The sequence below is a fragment of the Orcinus orca genome, chromosome 18 (assembly GCF_937001465.1).
Source record: "Orcinus orca chromosome 18, mOrcOrc1.1, whole genome shotgun sequence".
NCBI lineage: Eukaryota > Metazoa > Chordata > Mammalia > Artiodactyla > Delphinidae > Orcinus > Orcinus orca.
This window is the reverse complement of record NC_064576.1, coordinates 32,359,528-32,386,052: the sequence shown is the minus strand read 5'-3', so window position 1 is coordinate 32,386,052 and position 26,525 is coordinate 32,359,528. Positions and strand designations below refer to the sequence as shown.

Here is a 26,525-nt window from a genome sequence, read left to right as displayed (position 1 = left end):
TCAAACACATAATATTAAATTTTAAAAAGCAAAATGCATGTGCCCATCTTTCTTTCTTTCTTTCTTCCCCACCCTCCCACCCCCAAAGCAAGCAGTTCCTAAACTTTCTGGCATAACAGAAAGTTCTCAGGTTTATTTTGTGACTTCGTTGCCTCAGCCCTTTCTTTAAGGAGTCTTGGTTCCTTTTAGTGGAGAATGCTATTCAGAAACTAAGATTTGGGTCCTGGTCATTGCTACATTGAATGTTATTTCTAGGCCCTTTCAGTAGGCAAAGGCGCAATGAAGAGGCAAGTGAAAGGATGGCTTAACATACTATGGATAAGATCATACCGATATTTCTAATTCCAATTCAACACCACGATAGCTAGTTTGAAGGGGATCCAACTGGCCAAATAGGTACAACTTGAATATCAAGATGAATATTAACGATAATGAGTTACAATCCATTGAACAGAATAAGAGTCCTTGAGTGTGTGCTAGTAAATAAAGAGGATCTTCACAGTAGAATGCCAACCAATAAATACATATGCTTATTGGAATTACTATTTTGTAACCTCATAATACTGTTTGATTTAGAGTTATCATTGGAAGCTAAAGCCACTGGGTAAAAGTATATTAGAGAGCAGAATGTTAAAATATATCCCATAGCAAATTTGGGTGAATATCTCTTCCTTTCAGATGTCACTGAAAGTGTGTAGAATCAATTATCCAGTTATTTTATAGGACTCAGTAAACTGTGAAGCGTTGTAAAAGAAAAAAATTCCCACAGATTACCTATTAATTGCAAAGAGCAAAAAGATACCTTTATAGTTGAGAACTTCGGCAGATACCACCTTAAGCAAATGATCAAAGTTATTGTCACCAATAATGAGATTAAGTGACATCATCTCAATATATCTTTATTTGATGTATTGGGGACACATTATCACTTCTGTAATATTCCTGCCCAAAATGCTTAATCTAAATCTAGTCATAGAAAAACATCAGACAAATGACAGTTGAGCAACATTCTATAAAGTTGGCCTGTGCGCTACAGAAGGTCAATGTCGTGAAAGACAAAGGAAGGGAGAATTTTAACCACTGGACCACCAGGGAAGTCCCGATGATTATATTCTGATTACATAAGAGAATATCTTTAACCTTTGGATTCACACCAAATTATTTAGGGATAAAAGGACCTAATGTCTGCGTATGACAAATAGTTGAGGGGGAAAAAAATGCACATGTAGAATTGTGTGCGTGTGTGTAGACGTGTATACCTGTATATGCGTATGTATTTTTATATATGTAAATTCACATATGTATATTTATTCACATATATGAACAACAGAGAGGGAGAGAATAAATATGACAAAGTAATATTTAGTAAATATTACAAAGTAAATATGACAAAATATTAACAATTGGTGAGTAAAAGTATGTAAAAAAACATATGATATGGAAATTTATCATTGTATTTAGGGGATGATATTGGAAAAGTGAGAAAATATAGGGAACTTCAGCTTTACTCATAGTGTTCTATCTTTTTAAAAAACAGAACAAAACTTTAATGCAAATATAGACAAATGTAACTGTCATCAGCTGTGGATAGCAAGTTCATGAGTATTTTGCTGTATCATGCTTTATAATCTATTTTTTACATTAAAAAATCATAGCAAAAGTCCTTACTTTGTGAGAATAAAAACATTTGTATGTAAAGGCATAAAATACTTAAAGTAATATTACCAAAATATTAATAGTCATCTTTAATTAGTGGGTTTATGGGTGATTGTTATTTTTCAATTTGTGCTTTGCTCAAGTATAATTATAATACTTTGTTAAGCAGAAGAAATCTTAGAAGTCATCTTTCTAAATGAGTTATTGAAAATCTAATGAAAAGAAAAACAGTTCTTAATAGCTCTCTCCATGGAAGCACCAGGGGAGTAAATGAAATCAAGTGCAAAGGAACTGATTCTCACTGCAGAGAACAAGTTAAGAATTAGCAAATCTATTTCTCTGCTCATTTTTTAAGATACCTGTTTGTAGGGTTGGTCCAGTTCTTGGTTTTGCTGTGTTGGGGAAAGAGCTGGTCTGAAAATGGAAATAAGAATCTCTGGGTAATCATAAACAATTTGTGAATGAAATAACCACAAGAATGCCTGCCTGTGTATCATCTATGCAATCTGAGTGATGATTTAAGGCCTTTTTAGCCTAACAACTGAAAGCCTAGAGCCATGTTTTAAATTCTTTAAAAGTCAAGATTAGACTGAAGATGATTAATGAAAAGATACCAGAGTGTACCTTAGAAAGTTTTATTATTTACTTTGCTGATTAGTGTAGCTTACATATTTATTTTTTGAAGATAATAAATTCATGTTTATGTATCTGAACAAGGTCTTGAACAGAGTCCCTTCTAAATTTGAAAAGCAGATACTTTATCGTTCATGGAATGACACTGAAGTATCTCTGTTCAGTTTCCTGAAACATAATTGACGCTTTTAAAATGTTCGTTATAAAAAGAGACATAGAATTTACATATGTGTTTGAGTTTTATTTTAGTAAAAATAAATAAATGTATTTGAATTTTATAGTGAGCGTGATGCACTTGAACAGGAAGTAACTGACTTAAGGAGAAAACATGAAACACTTGAAGCCTCTCACATAATTCAAGCTAAAGAAGGAAGTGAATTATCAAAAGAGGTAAGCTTATAGAGTCACTTGTATTTTATTGTACCGTGATTGTGGACACAGCTCAGGGCAGAATTGTGAGAGGGACATTTTTCTTCCTTTCTGATGTAATCGCTAGAAAGAAGGGATTTTTTAGTAGCTGTGTTTATATGAAAATTTTCATGGTAAGGATTAGCCCTCTTTATATGTTGAACAAAAGCACAAATGAAAGAAAATAACTCAGTAAGCCTTGAAAAGTAAGATGACATTGCTCTGGACACTGTCTGTCTCTGCATGTGTGTAGGTAGCCACCTTACAGCATACTGTTACTTTACTGCAAAAAGATAAAGAATATCTCAACCGCCAAAATATGGAGCTTAGTGTTCGCTGTGCCCATGAAGAGGATCGTCTTGAAAGACTTCAAACTCAACTTGAAGAAACCAAAAAGGCTAGAGAAGAGATGTATGAAAAGTACGTAACATCAAGGTAAGATTTACATTATTTATCATATCAATAGATATAAATTAACACCAGCTTCTTTGAGGGAACTCATGGCTTTGGGGAAGAATAGTGATTTTTTTGTAAGGTCTATAGGATGATATTACGATAATCGTTCATTTTGTTTCCTCATAAGTTACTCATTCTAATTGATTTTTTTCTTAAGATATTTTGTTTTTTCCAACAACCAAGAGCCTATTTCTTTTAGGTAGCGATATATACACTATGATTATTTTTATTTATTTTTTCTTATGATATAACCTTTTTTTTTTTTTTTTTTCGGTACGCGGGCCTCTCACTGTTGTGGCCTCTCCCGTTGCGGAGCACAGGCTTCGGACGCTCAGGCTCAGCGGCCATGGCTCACGGGCCCAGCCGCCCCGCGGCATGTGGGATCTTCCCGGACCGGGGCATGAACCCGTGTCCCCTGCATTGGCAGGCGGACTCTCAACCTCTGCACCACCCGGGAAGCCCGATATAACCTTTTTAATTCCCAGTGACTAAGATCTCTACATAAATGTTTTATGGAAATATATAAATATCTTTATAGAAGTATATTTTTGAAGAAAATGTAATTGTGTGGAGCCTGACTAAGCTGACCTTTTCTTGACTGTGTGAAACATAAAAGAATAAGGAGAGACAGCATTGAGTACTGGTTTAAGAAATCAGACTCCTGCATTTCAATCCTGTCTTCTCTCTTCAAGTAGATGAATAAGCTATTCCTTTATACCAATAGCCTTTATAATCCTTGAATTATTTATTCTTAATAACTTTTTTCCCAGCTTGTGGTATTTTTCATCAGTTTGTGCTTCTGCTAATACCCTGTGTAACGCTTTGTGACTTTGCTAAGAGATCACAGTGGCTATGATTGTTGTGCTTAGAAGGAAAGGTTTTGTAAAGAGTACATTCGGGTCATTTTTTTTAAGATTAATTGTCTTCCAATATGCACCACATCAGATCATTGTTTCTAAATGAATGACCTTCCATAATGCATTAGTTTTCAAGTCTTTTGCCATATGCGTTAAATTAGTAAAATATTTTTGAAGATGAGTAATTATTCAACATGAATGAACATTTTATATAGTAATTAAGCCTTTAGGGTAATATGTTTAAAAGAAAATCTCAGATGGAACTAGTTTGGAATGGTATTTTTAAGAATTTTAAAGCTTTATATCTAAACTGTGTTTTTCAAGTAACATTGTATGTAGAGCATATTTGACATAAGATATTAAAATATTACATGAAGGGCAAAGACCTATTTCTTTTACAAACAACAAAAAAAAGGATATTCCTTTTGACTCTTTGCAGAGACCATTATAAAACAGAATATGAAAATAAACTACGTGATGAACTGGAACAAATCAGATTGAAAACTAATCAAGAAATTGATCAACTTCGAAGTGCCTCCAGGGAAATGTATGAACGGGAAAACAGGTAAAAAAAAAAAACCAAGAAGTTTATGTGATATTTTATTGCTCTTTGTTTGAAACTTATAGGTTTTTTTTTTCTTTTTAAGTATTTATTTATTTATTTATTTATTTATTTATTTATTTATTTATGGCTGTGTTGGGTCTTCGTTTCTGTGCGGCGGCTTTCTCTAGTTGTGGCAAGCGGAGGCCACTCTTCATCGCGGTGTGCGGGCCTCTCACTATCACGGCCTCTCTTGTTGCGGAACACAGGTTCCAGACGCGCACGCTCAGTAATTGTGGCTCATGGGCCCAGCTGCTCTGCGGCACATGGGATCTTCCCAGACCAGGGCTCGAACCTGTGTCCCCTGCATTGGCAGGCAGATTCTTAACCACTGCACCACCAGGGAAGCCCGAAGCTTATAGTTTTATCAAAGTTAAACTTTAGTTCGTGACATAATGTCTTTTTTAATACATTAAAGAAAATTTGTCATAAATCTAAGTATAATGGAATATTAAAGTTCTAAGGTCTTTGATAACTAGCTTAGAACAGGGTTTATCAGATGTTAGGCCTGTTTATTCTGGTATTCCTATTATCTTTTTATCACCCTGTTAGCTTTTCCTTTTGCCTTTACCTTAGTTCAGATGAAGGACAGAAATGAAAAGGAAATTAGAGAGTACTAAGAGATACCAGTAGTTCTTCCTATAATATGCCAGTGATTTCTCCAGGAAATTTTTAGAAACTGGAATTATAATATGAAGTATCGCTTATGCCTCATATAGCTGCTGGTCCTAAAGACATGTTAGATAATCTTTAAGAAGGATCAGTTTTATTCATGCAGTTACTTTTAGAACAGCATATATTAGGTTTTTTTAGAGATTGGCAGCATTAAGGGAAAAATAAATGCTACTTATTTCAATAGCAGTTATTTTTATATACCATCATTATGGTCATATGGCTTTTCAAAATTGATGTTTTAGAAGGAAACATTTTTGAAATGGACTTAATTGTCATACTAGTTTATCAGAACCGACTTGAGTGTATGCTATTATCTTTGCCAACAAGCAAGACTTTAAATCAGACTAAGGTTGATATTAGAGAAGGTTACATTTGAGCTCTAAGAACAATAAATTTACTTATTTAGCAAATATTTATTAAGGTCCACCATGTTCTAGATATATGTCAGATGCCATAGATACAGTGGTGACCTCTGCCTTTGCAAAGCTGGTAGTCTAATGGAGAAATAGAGAAACCATGATCAAAAGTATGATGATAATGAAGCAAATGGCAAGATGCACAGGGTGAGACCACATAGACTCAAGGTATATCCAACTCAGCCCTGGGAGGAATCAGGGAAGATTACGTGGAGGGAGAAGTACCCATGCAACACCTGCATGATGACTAAGAGTAAGACTGTCAGTTATGGGAGGGAAGGGAATTAGGGGAATTAATGCACACCGTGGAGGCAAGACAAAATGAAGTTTTTTGAACAAATAGAATAATTCAGAGTGGTTAGACCATAGACCAAGAGGCAACGAGTTGTAAGGGATGAAACAGAAGAGGGAAATAGGTCCAAATCATGCATTTGAGCCATTGTCTAAGACCATGAACAATTGAAAGATTTGGGGAATATGCGTGATATGATCTAATTTTATATAAAAAGACCATTCTGTGATGTGGAGGATAGACTGGAAGAGTATAAGGCTATAGACAAAGAGGCCACTTTTAGAGGTTGTTTCCCTTATCAAGACGGGTAGTGAAGATGGAACTGGATTAGTAGCAGTAGAGACGGGGAGAAGTGGGCCAGATTGGAAGAGTGCTCAGGAGATGGAACTAACCTAACTAAACAGTCAGGAGGATTCATTGGCTAGATTGGATTGGGGAGTGAGAAGTTACAGATGTCACCAGGTTCTTGATTGGGCAGCTGCGGGGATAGTGATGCAGTTTTTAAAGCATTAGAAAAAGACACGGCTTTAATTGGGAAACATGACAAATTTAGTTTAGTTTCATTAAGTCTGTGTGACATATGCAAGTAGAAGTTGATTATATAAGGTCTGACTCTCAGGAGAAAGATCTAGATGTGAGCTAGACCTGTGGCATAGGTGATACTACTATTTTGTTTTACAAATAAGTACTTATAGTCCTGTGGCTCAATTCTGTTATGGATTTTATAATAAAGGCTTTTATTGGCCAACTTAATAACCTTAAAATTCATGGGATTGTTTCTATGGTAACGTGTGATTACTTCCAAACAATTCACATAACCACATAAACCTTGGTATGTAATCATTTTGAGAATGCACTGATTTTTTAGTTTTTGTTGTTGCCGTTGTTGTTTTACTTTTTAAAGACTCCTTTAAAATGCATCCCCTGGTAACATAAATTGATGTAAACTAGCGCCTGTTCTCTAAGATGATTGGTAGAGGTAGGTTGAGAAACAGTCGACAGAACCATTTCCGGAAGCAGGGAAGCTGAAGACAGGTTTCCTTTTCCCCTGTGTTGTTCTGACTCCATAGCCACGTCAAAGTGGATACCACCTAGTCAGGGAATTCCTGGGACTGGGGCTACTGCCCTAGAAACCCCAGTCAGCCACCAGATCCAGAATGACCCCATGGATATTAAAGCTAGGGTGGATGGTTGCCACCAGGTGGTGCCAAACTGCATCCCAGGCCTAAAGACATTTGAATTGCACAGGACTTCTAGCCAGCTGTATGTAGTATAGACTCACCTTTATCATTGTATTAACCTCACAATAATCCAACCCTGTGTTTTGTGTGGCTGAATCTTTTTTAATCCCAGTTTCTTCATTCTGGCAGGATTTAACTATAGTTAGAGCTTACGTTCCACTGGTCTTTCACAAGGTAAAAATAAATTGCAACTTATTTCTTTTTAAATCTTACAACTTAAAATAATTAAGGAACGGATTTTAGTATTCCTTGTTATGAAACATGAGATTCAGAAAACACAAGTGTACACATTTAGATATCTTTGTGTCTGAGCAAATTAATCATGTGCCTTGGACTTACACGTTTAATTGTGTCAGTTTTATTTTAGCAAAGTATGCTGTTACAATATGAATTAAAATGGATAAAGTACTTACACTGGCATATTGGTACTTAGTCTCCTTGCCTCTTGGCCAATAAACATTTTTAGGATAAAGTTAAATAATAAGATTAGAGAAATATATTTTGCCTTTGGTTTGCTTTCTATACGTTGGGGGATATTAAGAGAGTACCTTTTTAAAGACTTAAATATACGACATGACACCATAAAACTCCTAGAAGAGAACATAGGCATAACATTCTCTGACATAAATCATAGCAATGTTTTCTTAGGTCAGTTTCCCAAGTCAGTAGACATAAAAGCAAAACTAAACAAATGGGACCTAATCAAACTTACAAACTTTTGCACAACAAAGGAAACCATAAACAAAATGAAAAAACAATGTATGGAATGGGAGAAAATATTTGCATGCGATACAAGGCTTCATTTCCAAAATATACACTCAGCGCATACAACTCAATAACAGAAAAGCAAACAACCCAATCAAGAAATTGGCAGAAGACCTAAATAGACATTTCTCCAAAGAAGACATACAGATGGCTAATAGACACATGAAAAGATGCTCAACATTGCTAATTATTAGAGAAATGCAAATCAAAACTTTAGTGAGGTATCACCTCACACCGGTCAGAATGGCCATCATTAAAAAGTCTACAAATAACAAGTGACAGAGAGGGTGTGGAGAAAAAGAAACCCTCCTACACTATTGGTGGGAATGTAAATTGGTGTAGCTACTATGGAAAACAGAATGGAGGTTCCTTAAAAAACTAAAAATGGAGTTGCCATATGATCCAGCAATCCCACTCCTGGGCATATATCTGGAGAAAACTCTAATTCAAAAAGATATATGCACCCAAATGTTCATAGCAACTCTATTGACAATAGCCAAGACATGGAAGCAATCTAAATGCCCATAGACAGATAAATGGATAAAGAAGATGTGGTATATGTATACTGTGAAATACTACTCAGCCATAAAAAAGAATGAAATAATGCCATTTCAACATGGATGACCTAGAGATTATCACACTAAGTGAAGTAAGCCAGAAAGAGAAAGACAGATAACATATGATATCACTTATATGTAGACTCTAAAATATGATACAAATGAACTTATTTACAAAACAGAAGTAGACTCACAAACATAGAAAACAAACTTATGGTTACCAAAGGGGAAAGGGAGTGGGGGAGGGATAAATTGGGAGTTTGGGATTAGCAGATACAAACTACTGTTACATAAAATAGATAAACAACAAGGTCCTACTGTATATCACAGGGAACTATATTCAATATCCTGTAATAAACCATAGTGGAAAAGAAAAAAAAAAAGATATGTACTCAAGGGTTGAGATTTAATAAAGTAATTTTACTGCTTTAAGAAAAGAGAGAGAGAGTGCCTTTTATTTTCTCCTCTTAGATGTGGAAAAGAAAGATGGAACTCATGCCATGCAATCTTGGTATCTGCCCCTGCAGTCAGTCATACCAGTAGTTTGTGAAGTTAAGGGGTTGAGAAGGAAGAGGAAGAGAAGAGATAAAGACCTAAGAAAAGGCAGAGATAAGCAAAGAAAGAACTTGGGTATTTGGGTACATCCAAAATACTATAGTTGGGATTATAATGTGTATGTATGCTTTGGCTCAGTCTATGAGTTAGGTTTCTTGTCTTTTTCTGTACTTTATATATAGTTGCTTTAAAATGATATTTTGGAACTGTGGGAAATAATGAGTGAAACTCACTATGGTGGTGAGACTTATTGTATAAAAAACTTCTTACATAGTAGGACCGTCTTGCACATTTGGAAGAAAAGCATTATTCCCTGAACAGGGAGTATATTATGAAAGAGATTTGGAATGAGACTAAACTTAAATCTTGGCTCTGCCACTTACTAGCTGAGTGAATATGTCACTTAATATCGCTGAAGTTTAATTTTCTCTTTTATAAAATGAGCTCATAATACTCTTTCACAGGGTGATCTGTAAGGTCTAAATGAGATAATATGTGTAAAAAGTACAGTATAAATTATAAATCTGTATGTAAATGGTAGTTATTTAGATACCTTTTGCTTATGAGAAATACTTTAAAAAATTATTTTATCCATTGTGTGGACAATTTAAGTAAAATGAGCATTATATAAAAGAAAACTGGTAACGTTATGGAATTGTTTATTGTCACTGAAAGGCACTATTAGAAAATATATAATTATTCTTAAGTATTGATCTCCGTGGCATTTAACCACTTTTGTTGAATGAGACAATATAGACAGAGAGTCTGCATGCCATTTGTTTCAATCCAAATTTTTGCATAAGATGGCGAACTTATTTGTTCCTGATTAATACTGTGAGATAATGAAATAAGAGGAGATAAATTCAGCTGATTGTTTTCTCAGAAAGTAAAACTACCTTTACCTAAGAAAGGCTCATTATTATAAATAGTCTCATTATTATAAACACAGAAAGAGCTAGCCTCATAGTAATGCTGTAAAAAGGGTAAGGATGAGTTTGTTAGAGATATTCATTATACTCTTTATACTGCACAGAATATGGAGATTCAAATTGCTCTACAGTTATTTGAAAGGGGGAAGGCAGTAGGGAAAAGGGATCAAAAATATGTTTTTAAATGTAACAATTAGTATTGCTTTAGTGATTTTATTTTCCCACCGTATGAAGAAAAGCTATCTTGACCACAGTTTATCATCCTCCAAAAGTACTCAAGAAGAAGCTTAATGACGTAAACTTAAAATATGCATAGAATCTCAGAGTGATAGTAAACACTTTTGAATCTTGAATCTAAGTTTATTTACAAAGGTTAGTTGAGTATACCTAATGCATTACAATAGGTGAATTGGAACTAGTGTACAGAGGTTCCATTCATGATTTAAGAAATATATGTCCTCATTAGTGCTTAAACAAACTTCTTTCATTCATATCCTACCAGATATCTGTATAATTTTTAAAGTTCTTTTATGAAAAAACTTAAGAATATTCTACTTTATCTTTTCAGCTAGACTATTCTGAAAGTATATGGCTTTACAGATAAAGCCATAACTCAGTATCTTAACTTCTCAAATAATTGTAAATGAAATTTTATTGTTAGCTGTCTTTTATTGTCAACTATATTCTTTATGCCTATAGGTGATTACACATGCGTTCACTTTTTAATTAATAATATTTAAGAATTTCAAGGTGTATAGGGTGTTCCAGGTATGAAGCAAGGACAGTTAGGGTTATGCAAAAACTTAGATTTTCCTTCATTGTATCATTCATAGGGTGGTGAGGGAGGCTGGTAAAGGGAAGGGTCAGATTTTAAAATGTCCTGTTGTCAGTTTATGTGGGGAGGTTTTACAGTAAAAGGGTGGCATGATATATTCATCTTTTGTAACCATGGTTGCAGTGTGAGGTGGATTATGGTTGAAAAGGACATGGGGGCAGAAAGATTGGTTGGGAGACAGTTGCAAAGTTTAAGTGAAGATGAGAAATGGAATAAGAGCTGAATTTAAAGATTATTTATGTAGTAGAATTGACAAGACCTGGTTATTGACAGGAAGTGGACCAGAATAACTCCACCTCTTCTGCTTTCCTGGTCTCAGAGAGATGGATTGTTAGGCACGGCCATTAACTCAAGGTTGTAGACAAGATTGAGAAAGGAAGATAACACTTAATTCCTGATGTTTTACAGATATGGCAGCTCTGATCAAGCCCCAAAGTAATTCTCTAAGATCACATGGTTTATTTGTTTGTCTATTATTCATTAATTTTATTATTACTTATTTTATTTTTATTATTTTATTATTACTTATTTTATTATTACTTATTATTTATTTTATTATTACTTATTTTATTATTATTTATGAGGTAACATTGATTTATAACATTAAATAAGTTTCATGTGTACAGCATTGTATTTCTACTTCTGTATACCCTACAACATGCTCATCACCAAAATTTTATTTTTCACCTGTAATCATACAGTTAATCACCTTTACCCATTTTGCCTTCCCCTTCCCCTTCCCACCACCACTCCGTTCTCTGTATCTACGTGTTGTTTGGTTTGTTCATTATTTCGTTTTTATTTATTTATCAGTTTTTCATATTCCACATATGAGTTAGATCTTACGATATTTGTCTTCCTCCATCTGACATATTTCACTTAGCATAATACCCTCAAGGTCCAACCATGTTGTCACACATGGCAGATTTCATCTTTCTTTATTGCTGAGTAGTATTCCATTGTGTGTGTGTGTGTGTGTGTGTGTGTGTGTGCATGTGATATATATATATATATATGCCACACCTTCTTTATCCATTCATCTGTTGATAGGCTTAGATTGTTTCCATATCTTGGCTATTGTAAATAATGCCACAGTGAACATAGGGGTGTGGATATCTTTTCAGATTAGTGTTTTCTTGTTCTTGGACTATATACCCAAAAGTGGGGTAGCTGGATCATATGGTAGTTCTATTCTTAATTTTTTTTTGAGGAATCTCCGTACTGTGTTATAGTGGCTGCACCAATTTACATTCCCACCAGTAGTGTATAAGGGTTCCCTTTTCTCTAGATCCTCTTCAACACATGTTATTTCTTGCCTTTTTGTTAATAGCCATTCTGTCAGGTGAAGGTGATAGCTCACTGTGGTTTTGATTTGCATTTCCTTATTAATTGGTGGTTTTGAACATCTTTTCACGTGCCTGTTGGGCATCTGTTTGTCTTCCTTAAAAAATGTCTGTTAATCTCCTCTGCCCATTTTTTAATCAGGTCGCTTTTGTTGTTGAGCTGTATGGGTTCTTTATGTATTTTGGATATAAACCCCTTATTGCATATATCATTTACAGACATCTTCTCTCATTCATTAGGGTCATTGTTGAGTTATTAATGGTTTCCTTTGCTGTGCAGAAGCTTTTTAATTTGATGTAATTCATTTGTTTCTTTTTGCCTTTGTTTCCCTTGCCTGAGAAGACATATCTAGAAAAATATTGTTAAAATTGATGTCAAAGAGCATACTGGCTATGTTTTTTCCTAAGAGTTTTATGGTTTCAGGTCTTACATTCAAGTCTTTAACCCATTTTGAGTAAATTTTATGTATGGTGTGGGATAGTTGTCTAGTTTCATGTTTTTGCATGTGGCTGTCCAGTTTTCCCAACACGATTTATTGGAGAGACTATGCTTTCTCCACTGTATGTTCTTTGCTCCTTTGTCGTAAATTAATTGTCCATATGTGTGGGTTTATTTCTGGGCTCTCTATTCTGTTCCATTGATCTATGTATCTGTTTCTCTGCCAGTACCATGCTGTTTTGATTACTGTTGCTTTGTACTATAGTTTGAAACCAGGGAGTGTGATGCCTGCAGCTTTGTTCCTTTTTCTCACAATTGCTTTGGTTATTCAGGGCATTTTGTGGTTCCATATAAATTTTAGAAAGTTTTGTTCTATTTCTGTGAAAAGTATCTTGAGATTTTGATAGAGATTACATTGAACCTGTAGATTGCTTTAGATAATAAGGACATTTTGACAATGTTAATTCTTTCAATCCATGAGCACGGAACATTTCTCCATTTATTTGTGTCTTTTTCAATTTCTTTCAACAGTAAGATCACATAGTTTATAACTAGAAAATTTTCTCTACTGTGCCCCAGATACAACTCCCCTCACTTCTCAGGTAAGGCCCTGAGGCAAGAAGGGACCTTAAGGTGATGAAGCTTCTCCAGCAGTTTTCTCTGTTTTCCCCATGGTACTCTTAGAAATATTATAATTTTCTTTATATACAATAAAAAATCTTGGGAAACATTGCCCTAATTATCATTCTCTAAGTGAATACCTTCATATTTTTAATTTAGATTTTCATATTTTAAAAATTTTGTATTGAAGTATAGTTGATTCACAATATTATATTAGTTTCAGGTGTGTAGCATAGTGATTCAGTATTTTTATGGATTATACGCCATTTAAAGTTATTACAAAATCATGACTATAATTCCCTGTGCTGTACAATATGTCCTTATGGCTTATTTATTTTACACATAGTAGTTTGTGTCTTTTAATCCCATACTCCTATCTCACCCCTCCCCTAGATTTTCATATTTAGATAACATACTAACAATAACTACTATTTATTGAGTATACATAAATAGATGTATCACATACGTTATAGAGAGAATTAAATGGGACAGTTTATGAGGTTGTAGGTATTAGTATCCCCATTTTACAAATGTGGAAGCTGAGACCCTGAGAGGCTGTGATTTGTCTATGATCATAGACTTTTTAACTGGTGAAACTAGGTAGCTCTGACTCTGCAGTGTAATGCAGACTCCCATCTTACTGGGCAAGGCTATGAAAATTGACAAAAGATTTCTTATTGAAACTCTAATTTTGGACTTCCCTGGTGGCACAGTGGTTAGAATCCACCTGCCAATGCAGGGGACACGGGTTTGAGCCCTGGTCCGGGAAGATCCCACGTGCTGCGGAGCAACTAAGCCCGTGTGCCACAACGACTGAGCCTGTGCTCTAGAGCCCGCGAGCCACAACTACTGAGCCTGTGTGCCACAACTACTGAAACCCGCACGCCTAGAGCCCATGCTCTGCAACAAGAGAAGCCACCGCAGTGAGAAGCCTGTGCACTGCAACAAAGAGTAGCCCCCACTCACCACAACTAGAGAAAGCCCACATGCAGCAACGAAGACCCAACACAGCCAAAAATAAATGAATAAGATAAATAAATTTATTTTTTTAAAAAAAGAAAGAAACTCTAATTTTAGTGGTAATGTTTTTAGAAAAGAAACTCGGTCTTTTAAGAGAGTTTGCAAACCCTGCTTCACACTTGAGGGCTGAGTGCGGATTATTAGAACTTTATAAAAGCAGTAAAAGCATTCGTAATTTTGAAAATTAGGGAAGAGGCCTTTATTTTTCTATAAAATGGTATAATTTTTTGACAAGGTCTGCCTCTCAGACACTACTCTGCACTTATAACTAGAGCCCATCCCCTCTTGCTATATAAGGACACACTCCAGAAATTCTCCTCTATGTCTCCTATATTGACAGTTTTCCCGTCTGCCATGTATAAACATATTATTTCTCCCCTTTTTAAAAAGCCTCTTTTATCTCCACTTCCCCCTCCAGCCACTGCCCCGTTTCTTTGCTCCCCTTTGTGACCAGATTCCTGCAGAGTTTATATACTCATTCCTTACCCTCATTTTTAAAATTCCACTACCAAACTTTGCCTCCATACCAGTCAAAAAAAGCTGTTCTTATCACAGCCCCCAGAGACTATGTTCCCAAAAAGTCTAGTGGTCAGGTTCTCTTCTTACCTTGCTTGACCACAGCGATATTGAATATAGTTGATCACTCCCTACTCCTGGAAACACACTCTCTTTAATGGCTTCCAGGATCCCACACTTTGACTGTTCCCCTTCCTCACTGGCATCTTTACTGGTCTTTCCTGTCTCCTTGACGTCTTTTGCAGCTGCCTCCGTGACATTTCCACTTGGTTATCTAATAAACGTCTTAAATTTAACATGTCCACATGCAAACTTCTGTCCCTCCAACCTTGCTCTGCCTCAGTCTGACCCAGTGCGATTAAGGACAGCTCTAGTCTTCTTGCTCAGGCCAAAAACCTTGAGGTCATCTTCAACATCTTTTTCATATTCCATATGTTATTCATTAGCAGATCCTTTTGATTGTGTCTTCAGAATTTATTGATCTTTTATCATCAATAAATACTACCTTGGTCCAAGTTATCATTATCTCTTGATTGATCTTTTATCATCAGTAAATACTACCTTGGTCTAAGTTATCATTATCTCTTGCTCTGATTACAAGAGCCACTTAAGTGGTCCCCCAGCTTCCTTCTGTGTTCCTGTTAAACAGTAGGTCAAATTGGATCACTCCTCTGCTCAGATAAAAAGGCACTCCATCTCACTCTGTCAAAGTTTAAGTGATTAAAATGGCCTGTGATGCTACCTCATCTGTGCCCAGCATTCCCACCCTCATTTTACTACTCTGTTCTACTCACTCACTCAATCACACTGCCTCCTGTTCCTTTAACAGTGGCGTGTTTCCCACCTCAGGTCTTTTGTATTTACAGTTCCCACAGCTTAACCACCACTTCTGGATACCCTGCAGCCCTGTCTCCTCTCTTTCTCCACATCTTCAGATGTCATCTGCTCTCTCCCATCTTTCTTGACCACCCTGTTTAAAATTGTGAAGGCCCCCCACTCCTCCCACACCTACTAGCCCACACCCGTTAGCCCCTTCTCTGCTTCACTTTTCTCCAGAGCACTTAGGACCTACGGACATGCATTTGGTTTCTTTCCTACTAGAATGCAATCTCCACGTGAGCACGGATTTTCCTCTGTTGTTCACGGTTGGATTCCCAGGTACCACTGTCTGGTCTGTTGTAAGTGCTCAATAAATATTTGTTGAATGGAAGAATGAATTGCTCCTACTTTTGAGAAATCAGACTGTTGCTTTAGATGAAATGAAAAGCTGCACAAAATTTATAATGAGATGGATTTGATCAAAACCAAGCATGGTGACTGACATTTGTAGTACCTCAATTAACCATCCACCAGAGTCACCTAGTTTCATTTCAATATATTACATTTTATTCCATTAGCTACTTATTAAACCTCAACACATTAATGGATTTCAAAGTGTTTTGCATTTTGGTGCTTACCTTCTTTTTATAATTAAAAAAATCATTTATTTACTTTTGGCTGAAGTTTTCATATCTATAAAATGAAAAAAAATGTGCTTGAGCACCAACTAAAGTAAAAGGATAGGAAAATGTAGCTTCTTCATTTAACAGTAATCTCAAAAATTTTCCACTCTTAAAATGCGTAACTTCCCCCAAGAAATCGTTACATAAAATTTATACTTTGTTGTTTTTTTCATGTCCTATTCATTCACTTTTCAACTATATTAAAGGAAAAGTTATCAGTCATTGATTATATAATGAAAGATAATCCACTTGGAATTCTTTTATTTCATGCCACCTTTTTTTTAAATCTTCATTGGAGTATAATTGCTTTACAATGGTGTGTTAGTTTCTGCTTTATAACAAAGTGAATCAGTTATACATGTACATATGTTCCCATATCTCTTCCCTCTTGCATCTCCCTCCCTCCCACCCTCCCTATCCCACCCCTCTAGGTGGTCACAAAGCACCGAGCTGATCTCCCTGTGCTATGCGGCTGCTTCCCACTAGCTATCTATTTTACGTTTGGTAGTGTATATGTGTCCATGCCACTCCTTCACTTTGTCACAGCTTACCCTTCCCCCTCCCCATATCCTCAAGTCCATTCTCTAGTCGGTCTGTGTCTTTATTCCCATCTTGCCCCTAGGTTCTTCATGACCTTTTTTTTTTTTCTTAGATTCCATATATATCTGTTAGCATACGGTATTTGTTTTTCTCTTTCTGACTTACTTCACTCTGTATGACAGACTCTAGGTCCATCCATCTCACTACAAATAACTCAATTTTGTTTCTTTTCATGGCTGAGTAATATTCCATTGTATATATGTGCCACATCTTCTTTATCCATTCATCTGTTGATGGATACTTAGGTTGCTTCCATGTCCTGGCTATTGTAAATAGCGCTGCAATGAACATTTTGGTACATGACTCTTTTTGAATTATGGTTTTCTCAGGGTACATGCCCAGTAGTGGGATTGCTGGGTCGTATGGTAGTTCTATTTGTACTTTTTTAAGGAACCTCCATACTGTTCTCCATAGTGGCTGTATCAATTTACATTTCCACCAACAGTGCAGGAGGGTTCCCTTTTCTCCACACCCTCTCCAGCATTTATTGTTTGTAGATTTTTTCATGATGGCCATTCTGACCGGTGTGAGATGTTCTCTCATTGTAGTTTTTTAATTTTTTTAACATCTTTATTGGGGTATAATTGCTTTACAATGGTGTATTAGTTTCTGCTCTATAACAAAGTGAATCAGTTATACATATACATATGTTCCCATATCTCTTCCCTCTTGCATCTCCCTCCCTTCCCCCCTCCCTATTCCACCCCTCCAGGCGGTCACAAAGCACCGAGCCGATATCCCTGTGCCATGCAGCTGCTTCCCACTAGCTATCTACCTTATGTTTGTTAGTGTATATATGTCCATGCCTCTCTCTCGCCCTGTCACAGCTCACCCTTCCCCCTCCCCATATCCTCAAGTCTGTTCTCCAGTAGGTCTGTGTCTTTGTTCCTGTCTTACCCCTAGGTTCTTCATGACATTTTTTTTTCTTATATTCCATATATGTGTGTTAGCATATGGTATTTGTCTTTCTCTTTCTGACTTACTTCACTCTGTATGACAGACTCTAGGTCTATCCACCTCATTACAAATAGCTCAATTTCGTTTCTTTTTATGGCTGAGTAATATTCCATTGTATATATGTGCCACATCTTCTTTATCCATTCATCCGATGATGGACACTCAGGTTGTTTCCATCTCCTGGCTATTGTAAATAGAGCTGCAATGAACATTGCGGTACATGACTCTTTTTCAATTATGGTTTTCTCAGGGTATATGCCCAGTAGTGGGATTGCTGGGTCATATGGTAGTTCTATTTGTAGTTTTTTAAGGAACCTCCATACTGTTCTCCATAGTGGCTGAACCAATTCACATTCCCACCAGCAGTGCAAGAGTGTTCCCTTTTCTCCACACCCTCTCCAGCTTTTATTGTTTCTAGATTTTTTGATGATGGCCATTCTGACTGGTGTGAGATGATATCTCATTGTAGTTTTGACTTGCATTTCTCTAATGATTAATGATGTTGAGCATTCTTTCATGTGTTTGTTGGCAGTCTGTATATCTTCTTCGGAGAAATGTCTATTTAGGTCTTCTGCCCATTTTTGGATTGGGTTGTTTGTTTTTTTGTTATTGAGCTGCATGAGCTGCTTGTAAATTTTGGAAATTAATCCTTTATCAGTTGCTTCATTTGCAAATATTTTCTCCCATTCTGAGGGTTGTCTATTGGTCTTGTTTATGGTTTCCTTTGCTGTGCAAAAGCTTTGAAGTTTCATTAGGTCCCATTTGTTTATTTTTGTTTTTATTTCCATTTCTCTAGGAGGTGGGTCAAAAAGGATCTTACTGTGATTTATGTCATAGAGTGTTCTGCCTATGTTTTCCTCTAAGAGTTTGATAGTTTCTGGCCTTACATTTAGGTCTTTAATCCATTTTGAGCTTATTTTTGTGTATGGTGTTAGGGAGTGATCTAATCTCATACTTTTACAGGTACCTGTCCAGTTTTCCCAGCACCACTTATTGAAGAGGCTGTCCTTTCTCCATTGTACATTCCTGCCTCCTTTATCAAAGATAAGGTGACCATATGTGCGTGGGTTTATCTCTGGGCTTTCTATCCTGTTCCATTGATCTTTCTGTTTTTGTACCGGTACCATACTGTCTTGATTACTGTAGCTTTGTAGTATAGCCTGAAGTCAGGGAGCCTGATTCCTCCAGCTCCGTTTTTCTTTCTCAAGATTGCTTTGGCTATTCGGGGTCTTTTGCATTTCCATACAAATTGTGAAATTTTTTGTTCTAATTCTGTGAAAAATGCCAGTGGTAGTTTGATAGGGATTACATTGAATCTGTAGATTGCTTTGTGTAGTAGAGTCATTTTCACAATGTTGATTCTTCCAATCCAAGAACATGGTATACCTCTCCATCTATTTGTATCATCTTTAATTTCTTTCATCGGGGTGTTATAATTTTCTGCATACAGGTCTTTTGTCTCCTTAGGTAGGTTTATTCCTAGATATTTTATTCTTTTTGTTGCAGTGGTAAATGGGAGTGTTTTCTTGATTTCACTTTCAGATTTTTCATCATTAGTGTATAGGAATGCCAGAGATTTGTGTGCATTAATTTTGTATCCTGCTACTTTACCAGATTCATTGATTAGTTCTAGTAGTTTTCTGGTAGCATCTTTAGGATTCTCTATGTATAGGATCATGTCATCTGCAAACAGTGACAGCTTTACTTCTTCTTTTCCGATTTGGATTCCTTTTATTTCCTTTTCTTCTGTGATTGCTGTGTCTAAAACTTCCCAAACTATGTTGAATAATAGTGGTGAGAGTGGGCAACCTGTCTTGTTCCTGATCTTAGTGGAAATGGTTTCAGTTTTTCACCATTGAGGACGATGTTGGCTGTGGGTTTGTCATATATGGCCTTTATTATGTTGAGGAAAGTTCCCTCTATGCCTACTTTCTGCAGGGTTTTTATCATAAATGGGTATTGAATTTTGTCGAAAGCTTTCTCTGCATCGATTGAGATGATCATATGTTTTTTCTCCTTCAATTTGTTAATATGGTGTATCACATTGATTGATTTGCATATATTGAAGAATCCTTGCACTCCTGGGATAAACCCCACTTGATCGTGGTGTATGATCCATCCTTTTAATATGCTGTTGGATTCTGTTTGCTAGTATTTTGTTGAGGATTTTTGCATCTTTGTTCATTAGTGATATTGGCCTGTAGTTTTCTTTCTTTGTGACATCTTTGTCTGGTTTTGGTATCAGGGTGATGGTGGCCTCGTAGAATGCGTTTGGGAGCGTTCCTCCCTCTGCTGTGTTTTGGAAGAGTTTGAGAAGGATAGGTGTTAGCTCTTCTCTAAGTGTTTGGTAGAATTCGCCTGTGAAGCCATCTGGTCCTGGGCTTTTGTCATGACATCTTTTTTTTTTTTTTTTGCGGTACGCGGGCCTATCACTGTTGTGGCCTCTCCTGTTGCAGAGCACAGGTCCAGACGCACAGGCTCAGCGGCCACGGCTTACGGGCCCAGCCGCTCCACGGTATGTGGGATCTTCCCAGACCAGGGCACGAACCCGTGTCCCCTGCATTGGCAGGCGGACTCTCAACCACTGTGCCACCAGGGAAGCCCTGTCATGCCGTCTTAAAATCAAATGCAAATGGACAGTTTTATGTTTTGTCCGGGAAGAAGAATCTGAAGGTAGAAGAGATTAATTCAGATGCTTTTCCTGTATGTAAGGTTGCCATATAAACAGCCTGTGTAAGTCCCTTTTTGTTCCAACTGGAAAACATATGTTCACTTTTATTGACCAAAAATATTTTTACATGGGGGCAGAAGGAGGAGAATGGGTTGCTTAGTTGTACTTGCTAAGCTCTGCTGACAACCCTGTTTTTTCACTGTTTATCTTTAGTAAATTTCAGGTTCTGAGGCATTTGTGATGTTTATTCAGGCTAACACATGCTCTTGGCATTGCCAAATTCTAATTTGTTCCTGTTAGAATTTTAAGGGTTCCTGAAGTTTTTCTCATTTTTCTCACATTTTCCTTCCACTTTTCAAGGATCTATTTTGATTTGACCTATTGGTACCATGAAATTGGTCTTCTAGTAGGAAGGAAATATATTCCTTCCTGTACAGAAATCTGATGATATTGTATGTTTTGTACTGGGGTTTTCAGTAAATCCTTTTATTGGAGAAATCATCAAGAACTTAACTCTTTAAGTTTCTTGTTTGAATGTGATAATTTAAGTGATATCTCCCAGTTGCTTTTCCACAAAAGTTCTGGTTTATGCCTATTTCTGTAGCGTAATTATTAATAGCACCCCTTTCACTCTAAGACATGCCTAAGTTAAAAAATATATTATTTGGACACTAGTGATAATACTACGAAACTCACTTTTCTTTTGCATTTTACGTAGGATTGATAAGGTTTCTTTTCCTTTTTCTGCCATCTTTCCTCTCAATCCACCCCACACACACAAATATAGGATGGATGGGGAGAAATCAATGTGTGTTATGGAGATGGAGTTAGTAAGAAACAACATGAAAGAATTATGAAAAAATTTTGGGAATCAAATGTTAGCTTTCTTTTTTTTTTTTTTTTATTTTTTTTTTGTGGTACCCGGGCTTCTCACTGTTGTGGCTTCTCCCGTTGCGGAGCACAGGCTCCGGACACGCAGGCTCAGCAGCCATGGCTCACGGGCCTAGCCGCTCTGCGGCATGTGGGATCTTCCCGGACCAGGGCACGAACCCGTGTCCCCTGCATCGGCAGGCGGACTCTTCAGCCACTGCGCCACCAGGGAAGCCCAAAATGTTAGCTTTCTAAAAAGCATTTCTAGGGATTAGATATTTGAATTTTTATATTTTAAAACATTTGTTATAATGTTGGCCAACTCCCAGCATCTTTCTCTGTTATGATTACATTTGATTATATACTCGGTTTGGACTTTTAAAAGTTTAGCTCCATTAGCTTGTTCATGCTGTCAATTTTTATAGTTTGTCTTTTGAAGAACATTTGAATTCCTGCTATTTGTTCTGTAATTGTATTTCTGTTACATTTTCTAATGCATTTAACATTTTTAAATGGATAGTTTATTAGTTATATGGCAGTTATGGTTTTATCTGTGACAGGAATCAATCCATCTAGTGTTTTATCAAACCAGTCTGAGTTTCAAAGAGCATGGGCCAGAAAAACAAGTGTATAATATATTCACAATTCTTCCAAGAATTGTTTTTGATTTAACATCTATTTTTGTTAGGAGATAATCATGTAATATAAATCTCATAATGACAGAATTTCCCAAGGAGAAGATTTCTGTGAAACAAGGGGACTCTTCAGAGAGGCAGCCTAGTATGATGGAGAGCATAGACTCTAGCACCATATGGTTTTGGTTCAAATTTGGGCTCCATAGCTTACTTGCCATGTGACTGTTGTAGGCAAATACTTAACTTCTCTGTGTTTCAGTCTTCTTCATAAAATGGAGATAATGATACAACCTACACTTTTTGCAGTTGTCATGAAGATTAAATGAGTTATTATATGGGCTTCCCTGGTGGTGCAGTGGTTGAGAGTCTGCCTGCCGATGCAGCGGACACGGGTTCGTGCCCCGGTCCGGGAAGATCCCACATGCCGCGGAGCTGCTGGGCCCGTGAGCCATGGCCTCTGAGCCTGCGCGTCCGGAGCCTGTGCTCCTCAACGGGAGAGGCCACAACAGTGAGAGGCCCGTGTACTGCAAAAAAAAAAAAAAAAAAAAGAGTTATTATGTGTACACTGCCTAGCAAAGTTCCTAGCACAGGGTGAGTACTCTGTGTTTGCTATTACTGTTATTGTCAGTGGAAGAATCGCTCAGTTTCTTTTTCTCAAACTTAATTTGAAACATTAAAAGTCAATTAATAATATTAAAGGAAGTATTTCTAATCTTTATGTTAAAAGGAATTGTGCTGCTTCTTACTGAAGTATGCAGGTTGTGACAGGATGTGGAAGACATGTTACCTGATAAGAACCGTTTACAGGGACTTCCCCAGTGGCACAGTGGCTAAGAATCCACCTGCCAGCGCAGGGCACACAGGTTCGAGCCCTGGTCCAGGAAGATCCCACATGCTGCGGAGCAACTAAGCTCATGCGCCACAACTACTGAGCCTGAGCTCTAGAACCCGCAAGCCACAGCTACTAAAGCCCACGCACCTAGAGCCCGTGCTCCTCAACAAGAGAAGCTACTGCAATGAGAAGCCCGCGCACCTCAACGAAGACCCAACGCAGCCAAAAATAAATGAACAAATAAATACATTTATATAAAAAAAAAAAAAGAACAGTTTACACGGAAATCTTACCAGCAAGCACCTATGAGAGGATCTACTGGTAGAAACTTCAGCTTCTAGCATTTTCTCCCATTCATTTCAGTTTTTCTCTTTTTGAATTACCTTTATTTATTGGTCCTTCAAGCCCCAACTTACACGGCTTCCCATCATTCACTCATCTGTTCCTCCAGTTAAAAATAATCAACTCCTCTTCTTTGTGGCCATAGAATTTTGTTCATGCCTAAATATAGCACTAATTATAGTTAACCGGATGGTGTAGATTGTAGCATGGTGAATACCCTGGTATCTTCTAATGACACCTCCTTTCATAAGCCCTAATGTTTGTTTATTCTGGGTTTTATTTCTTTCTCTGTTTCTTCCTTTCTTTCTTCCCTCCCTCCCTCCCTTCTTTCTTTCTTTCTTTCTTTTTCTTCTTTCTTCCTTTCTTTCCTCCTTTCCCCCTTCCTTCCATCCTTCCTTTCTTTCTTTTTTCTTTCTCTTCCAGTTTTGAAATACAATTGACACACAGCACTGTATAGTTTCAGGCATCCAGCGTAATGATTTGACTTACATACGTCATGAAGTGATGACCACAAGAAGTTTAGCAAACATCCATCATCTCACAGAGATACAAAATTAAAGAAATAGAAAAATTTTTGCCTCACAATGAGAACTTTTAAGATTTACTCTCTTAACACCTTTCGTATGTAACATACAACAGTGTTCATTGTTTTCATCATGTTGTGCGTGACATCCCTAGTAGTTATTTACCTTATAACTGGAAGTGTGTACCTTTTGACCCCCTTCATCCAATTCCCCCTCCCCCCATCCCCACCTCTGGTAACCACAGATCTGATCTTTATTTCTGAGTTTGTTTGTTTGTTTCTGAGGTATAATGACCTACAATACTATGTTAGTTCCTGTTCCACAGCATAGTGATTCCATAGTTCTATACATTTCAAAATGATCACCATGGTAAGTCTAATTACCATATTTGCTTTTATTTCTGTTGCCCATTTTTGCAGTAAAGAAAATATATATAGTTAGGGACTGAAGCTTTGCCATCTACCAGCTAAGCATTCATGATTAATTAGTACTGTAAATGTATCTACTTGGAATTTTGCAACTGAAATAACTTATAGAATAATAAGGCTATAGTATTTGAGAAATGAAAGTTGTGACCAATTTTGGATGGTTTACTGACTAAAATATATAGATTCTCTAGGGATGAAAAATATATAAATGTTTAATATACTTTGAGAACTTCATTCTATCTATAAAATTAAAAATTTCATGTTTCAGTTAATTTGAGAATAGTAGAATATTTCTGAAGGTCTTTGCAGTCAGGATGATATCAGAAAATAATGACTTGCTATTTTGTGATATCTAACTTAAAATGTACCTGCACTTAGATAATAGTGTACAAAAGTTATTTTCTTTTTAATAAGAGTTATCTATATTCCAGTTTTTTTAAATTATTTTATTTCTGGCTCATAAGCTATTTTACTGATGAATCTCTATTGGCTGACATATTCTAAGTTTTAAAATTGTTGTTAGCATCACCATACAAAAGATGACTTTGAGCACTGCCACAGCAAGTATGACCACTAAATATTTCTACCTAATAGTTATTAGATAGATTTACTCAAACTGTGTGGATTTTCATGGCTCCCTACTGACATTCTCCATCAGTAATAAAAACCAAATCTAATATCCAATCCAGTTCTTTATGGGAGATAGGTTGATGTGATGTAAAAAACACTTACATTGGAGTAAGACATAGCTGGGCTCAAATTATGGCTTTAACACTTCAGCTGTGTGACTTGGGCCTAGAGATTTAAGCCCTCTAAACTTCAGTTTATTCAGCTGTAAAGCAGCTTAGAAAGTATAACATCAAGGATTTGTAGGGATTAAGTGAGCACAATCATTTATGTTATACTCCAAATTTATTTATGTTATAACTGTTAGAGAAGAGGATTTTCAAAAAAAATTAAGTGACTCTGAAAGAAGAGTTACTGTTGGTATTTTTCTTGATTCAAACTTCCACTTTGATTAAAAAACAAACAGGATTTGATCTTTGAGGGCCCATATCTGTCTGTATCAGTCCTAATTACTCACTATTGTTACCTTCCACCTTTTGGACATTCCCCTTAACTGTCACTCAGTGTATCGTTCTGTCAATTTCAGTTCCTGCTGTCATCAGCACTGTAAGTGGATGACTCATAGTCTGACCTCATACTTCCTTGAGGCCTGCATGAGTATTGACCTTCATCTCAGCTCTTTCATATAGCTACTCTAATGTCACACCTTGCATCTTATGAACTAAAATTCCAGGGCTGAAGACACTACTCTACCTCTGAATCACTGTTCTCTGACAGCAATCTCTAGTTTTCCATCTTGCCTGTACAACCACTTCCACTTAATCTGTTAGTTATCTTATCAGGACTTCAAGTCCTTTGTCCCTTACTTTCTCCTAATCTCAGTCCTTTTGTGTTCCCTTCTCTTTCCTTCCTCTCCATGTGAGACCCAGGGTCTATCAGTTTAGCTGTTCTCCTGCTTTTGTCCCAAACTTCATTTCCATTTGGATTCCTGTGATCTCTATATCCCTCATTATAACATTTTATATTGCATTTATTAACTTCTCAAAACCTCAGCTCTCTTGTGGATAATATGTTGGTAATTATACCTACCTCATTAGATTGTGGTAAGAATTAAATGAGTTGCTATAAATACAGACTGTTTACCCTACCTTCCCTTCGACCCTTGTGGAGAATAATTGTGGAGAAAGGTAACATGACATTTAGAGAGTAGACCATGTTTGTACTTACACTGCTGTGTGCTGCTAGAGAAACTCACCAAGCCAGGCACATTTGTATAATATACACTGTGGGACACCAGCCCTTAAGGTGTCCCTGAGATTATCAGTTAGTCCAATTCCAAGCAAGCCCATTTATGAGTCTTTAAAAGATGGATACTTGTGTAGTCGGAATAACTGAAGTGTACATTTACACTTTAGAAACCTCCGAGAAGCAAGGGATAATGCTGTGGCTGAAAAGGACCGAGCAGTGATGGCTGAGAAGAATGCTCTAGAAAAACATGATCAGCTCCTAGACAGGTAAGCATCCTGAAAATAGAAATGTTAAGACTCTTCGATTTTTGTTCCTGTTACTCTTTCTTTTAGAATATATTTTTTTAATAGAAGTTTAATTTTCATTTCAGTTGAAGTGTAATTTACATGTGATAATTTACATATGTAATAATTGCATATATTGAAACAAGATAGAGAAGAGTTTCCTTATACCCCTTTGGTCAGTCTCAACTACCACCCATCAAGAGGCAAACACTTTGTGATTTCTCTCACCATAGCTTAGCTTGTTCTTCAT

The 26,525-nt window shown here is 36.6% G+C and overlaps 1 protein-coding gene across 8 annotated transcripts in view; it reads left to right on the top strand.

Moving 5' to 3' along the window:
* Positions 1-26,525, top strand: part of PIBF1 (progesterone immunomodulatory binding factor 1) — a 212,718-nt gene that overhangs the window by 47,188 nt on the left and 139,005 nt on the right. For all 8 annotated transcript variants that reach the window (XR_004476096.2, XM_049700971.1, XM_049700972.1 and 5 more), the window contains 4 exons: positions 2,571-2,679; positions 2,951-3,132; positions 4,450-4,575; positions 26,159-26,257. Coding sequence is in view for 7 of the 8 variants with exons in the window: in XM_049700971.1 (XP_049556928.1) it covers positions 2,571-2,679; positions 2,951-3,132; positions 4,450-4,575; positions 26,159-26,257 (516 nt within the window). In the remaining variant the exon portion in view is untranslated. The remainder of the gene's footprint in view (positions 1-2,570; positions 2,680-2,950; positions 3,133-4,449; positions 4,576-26,158; positions 26,258-26,525) is intronic.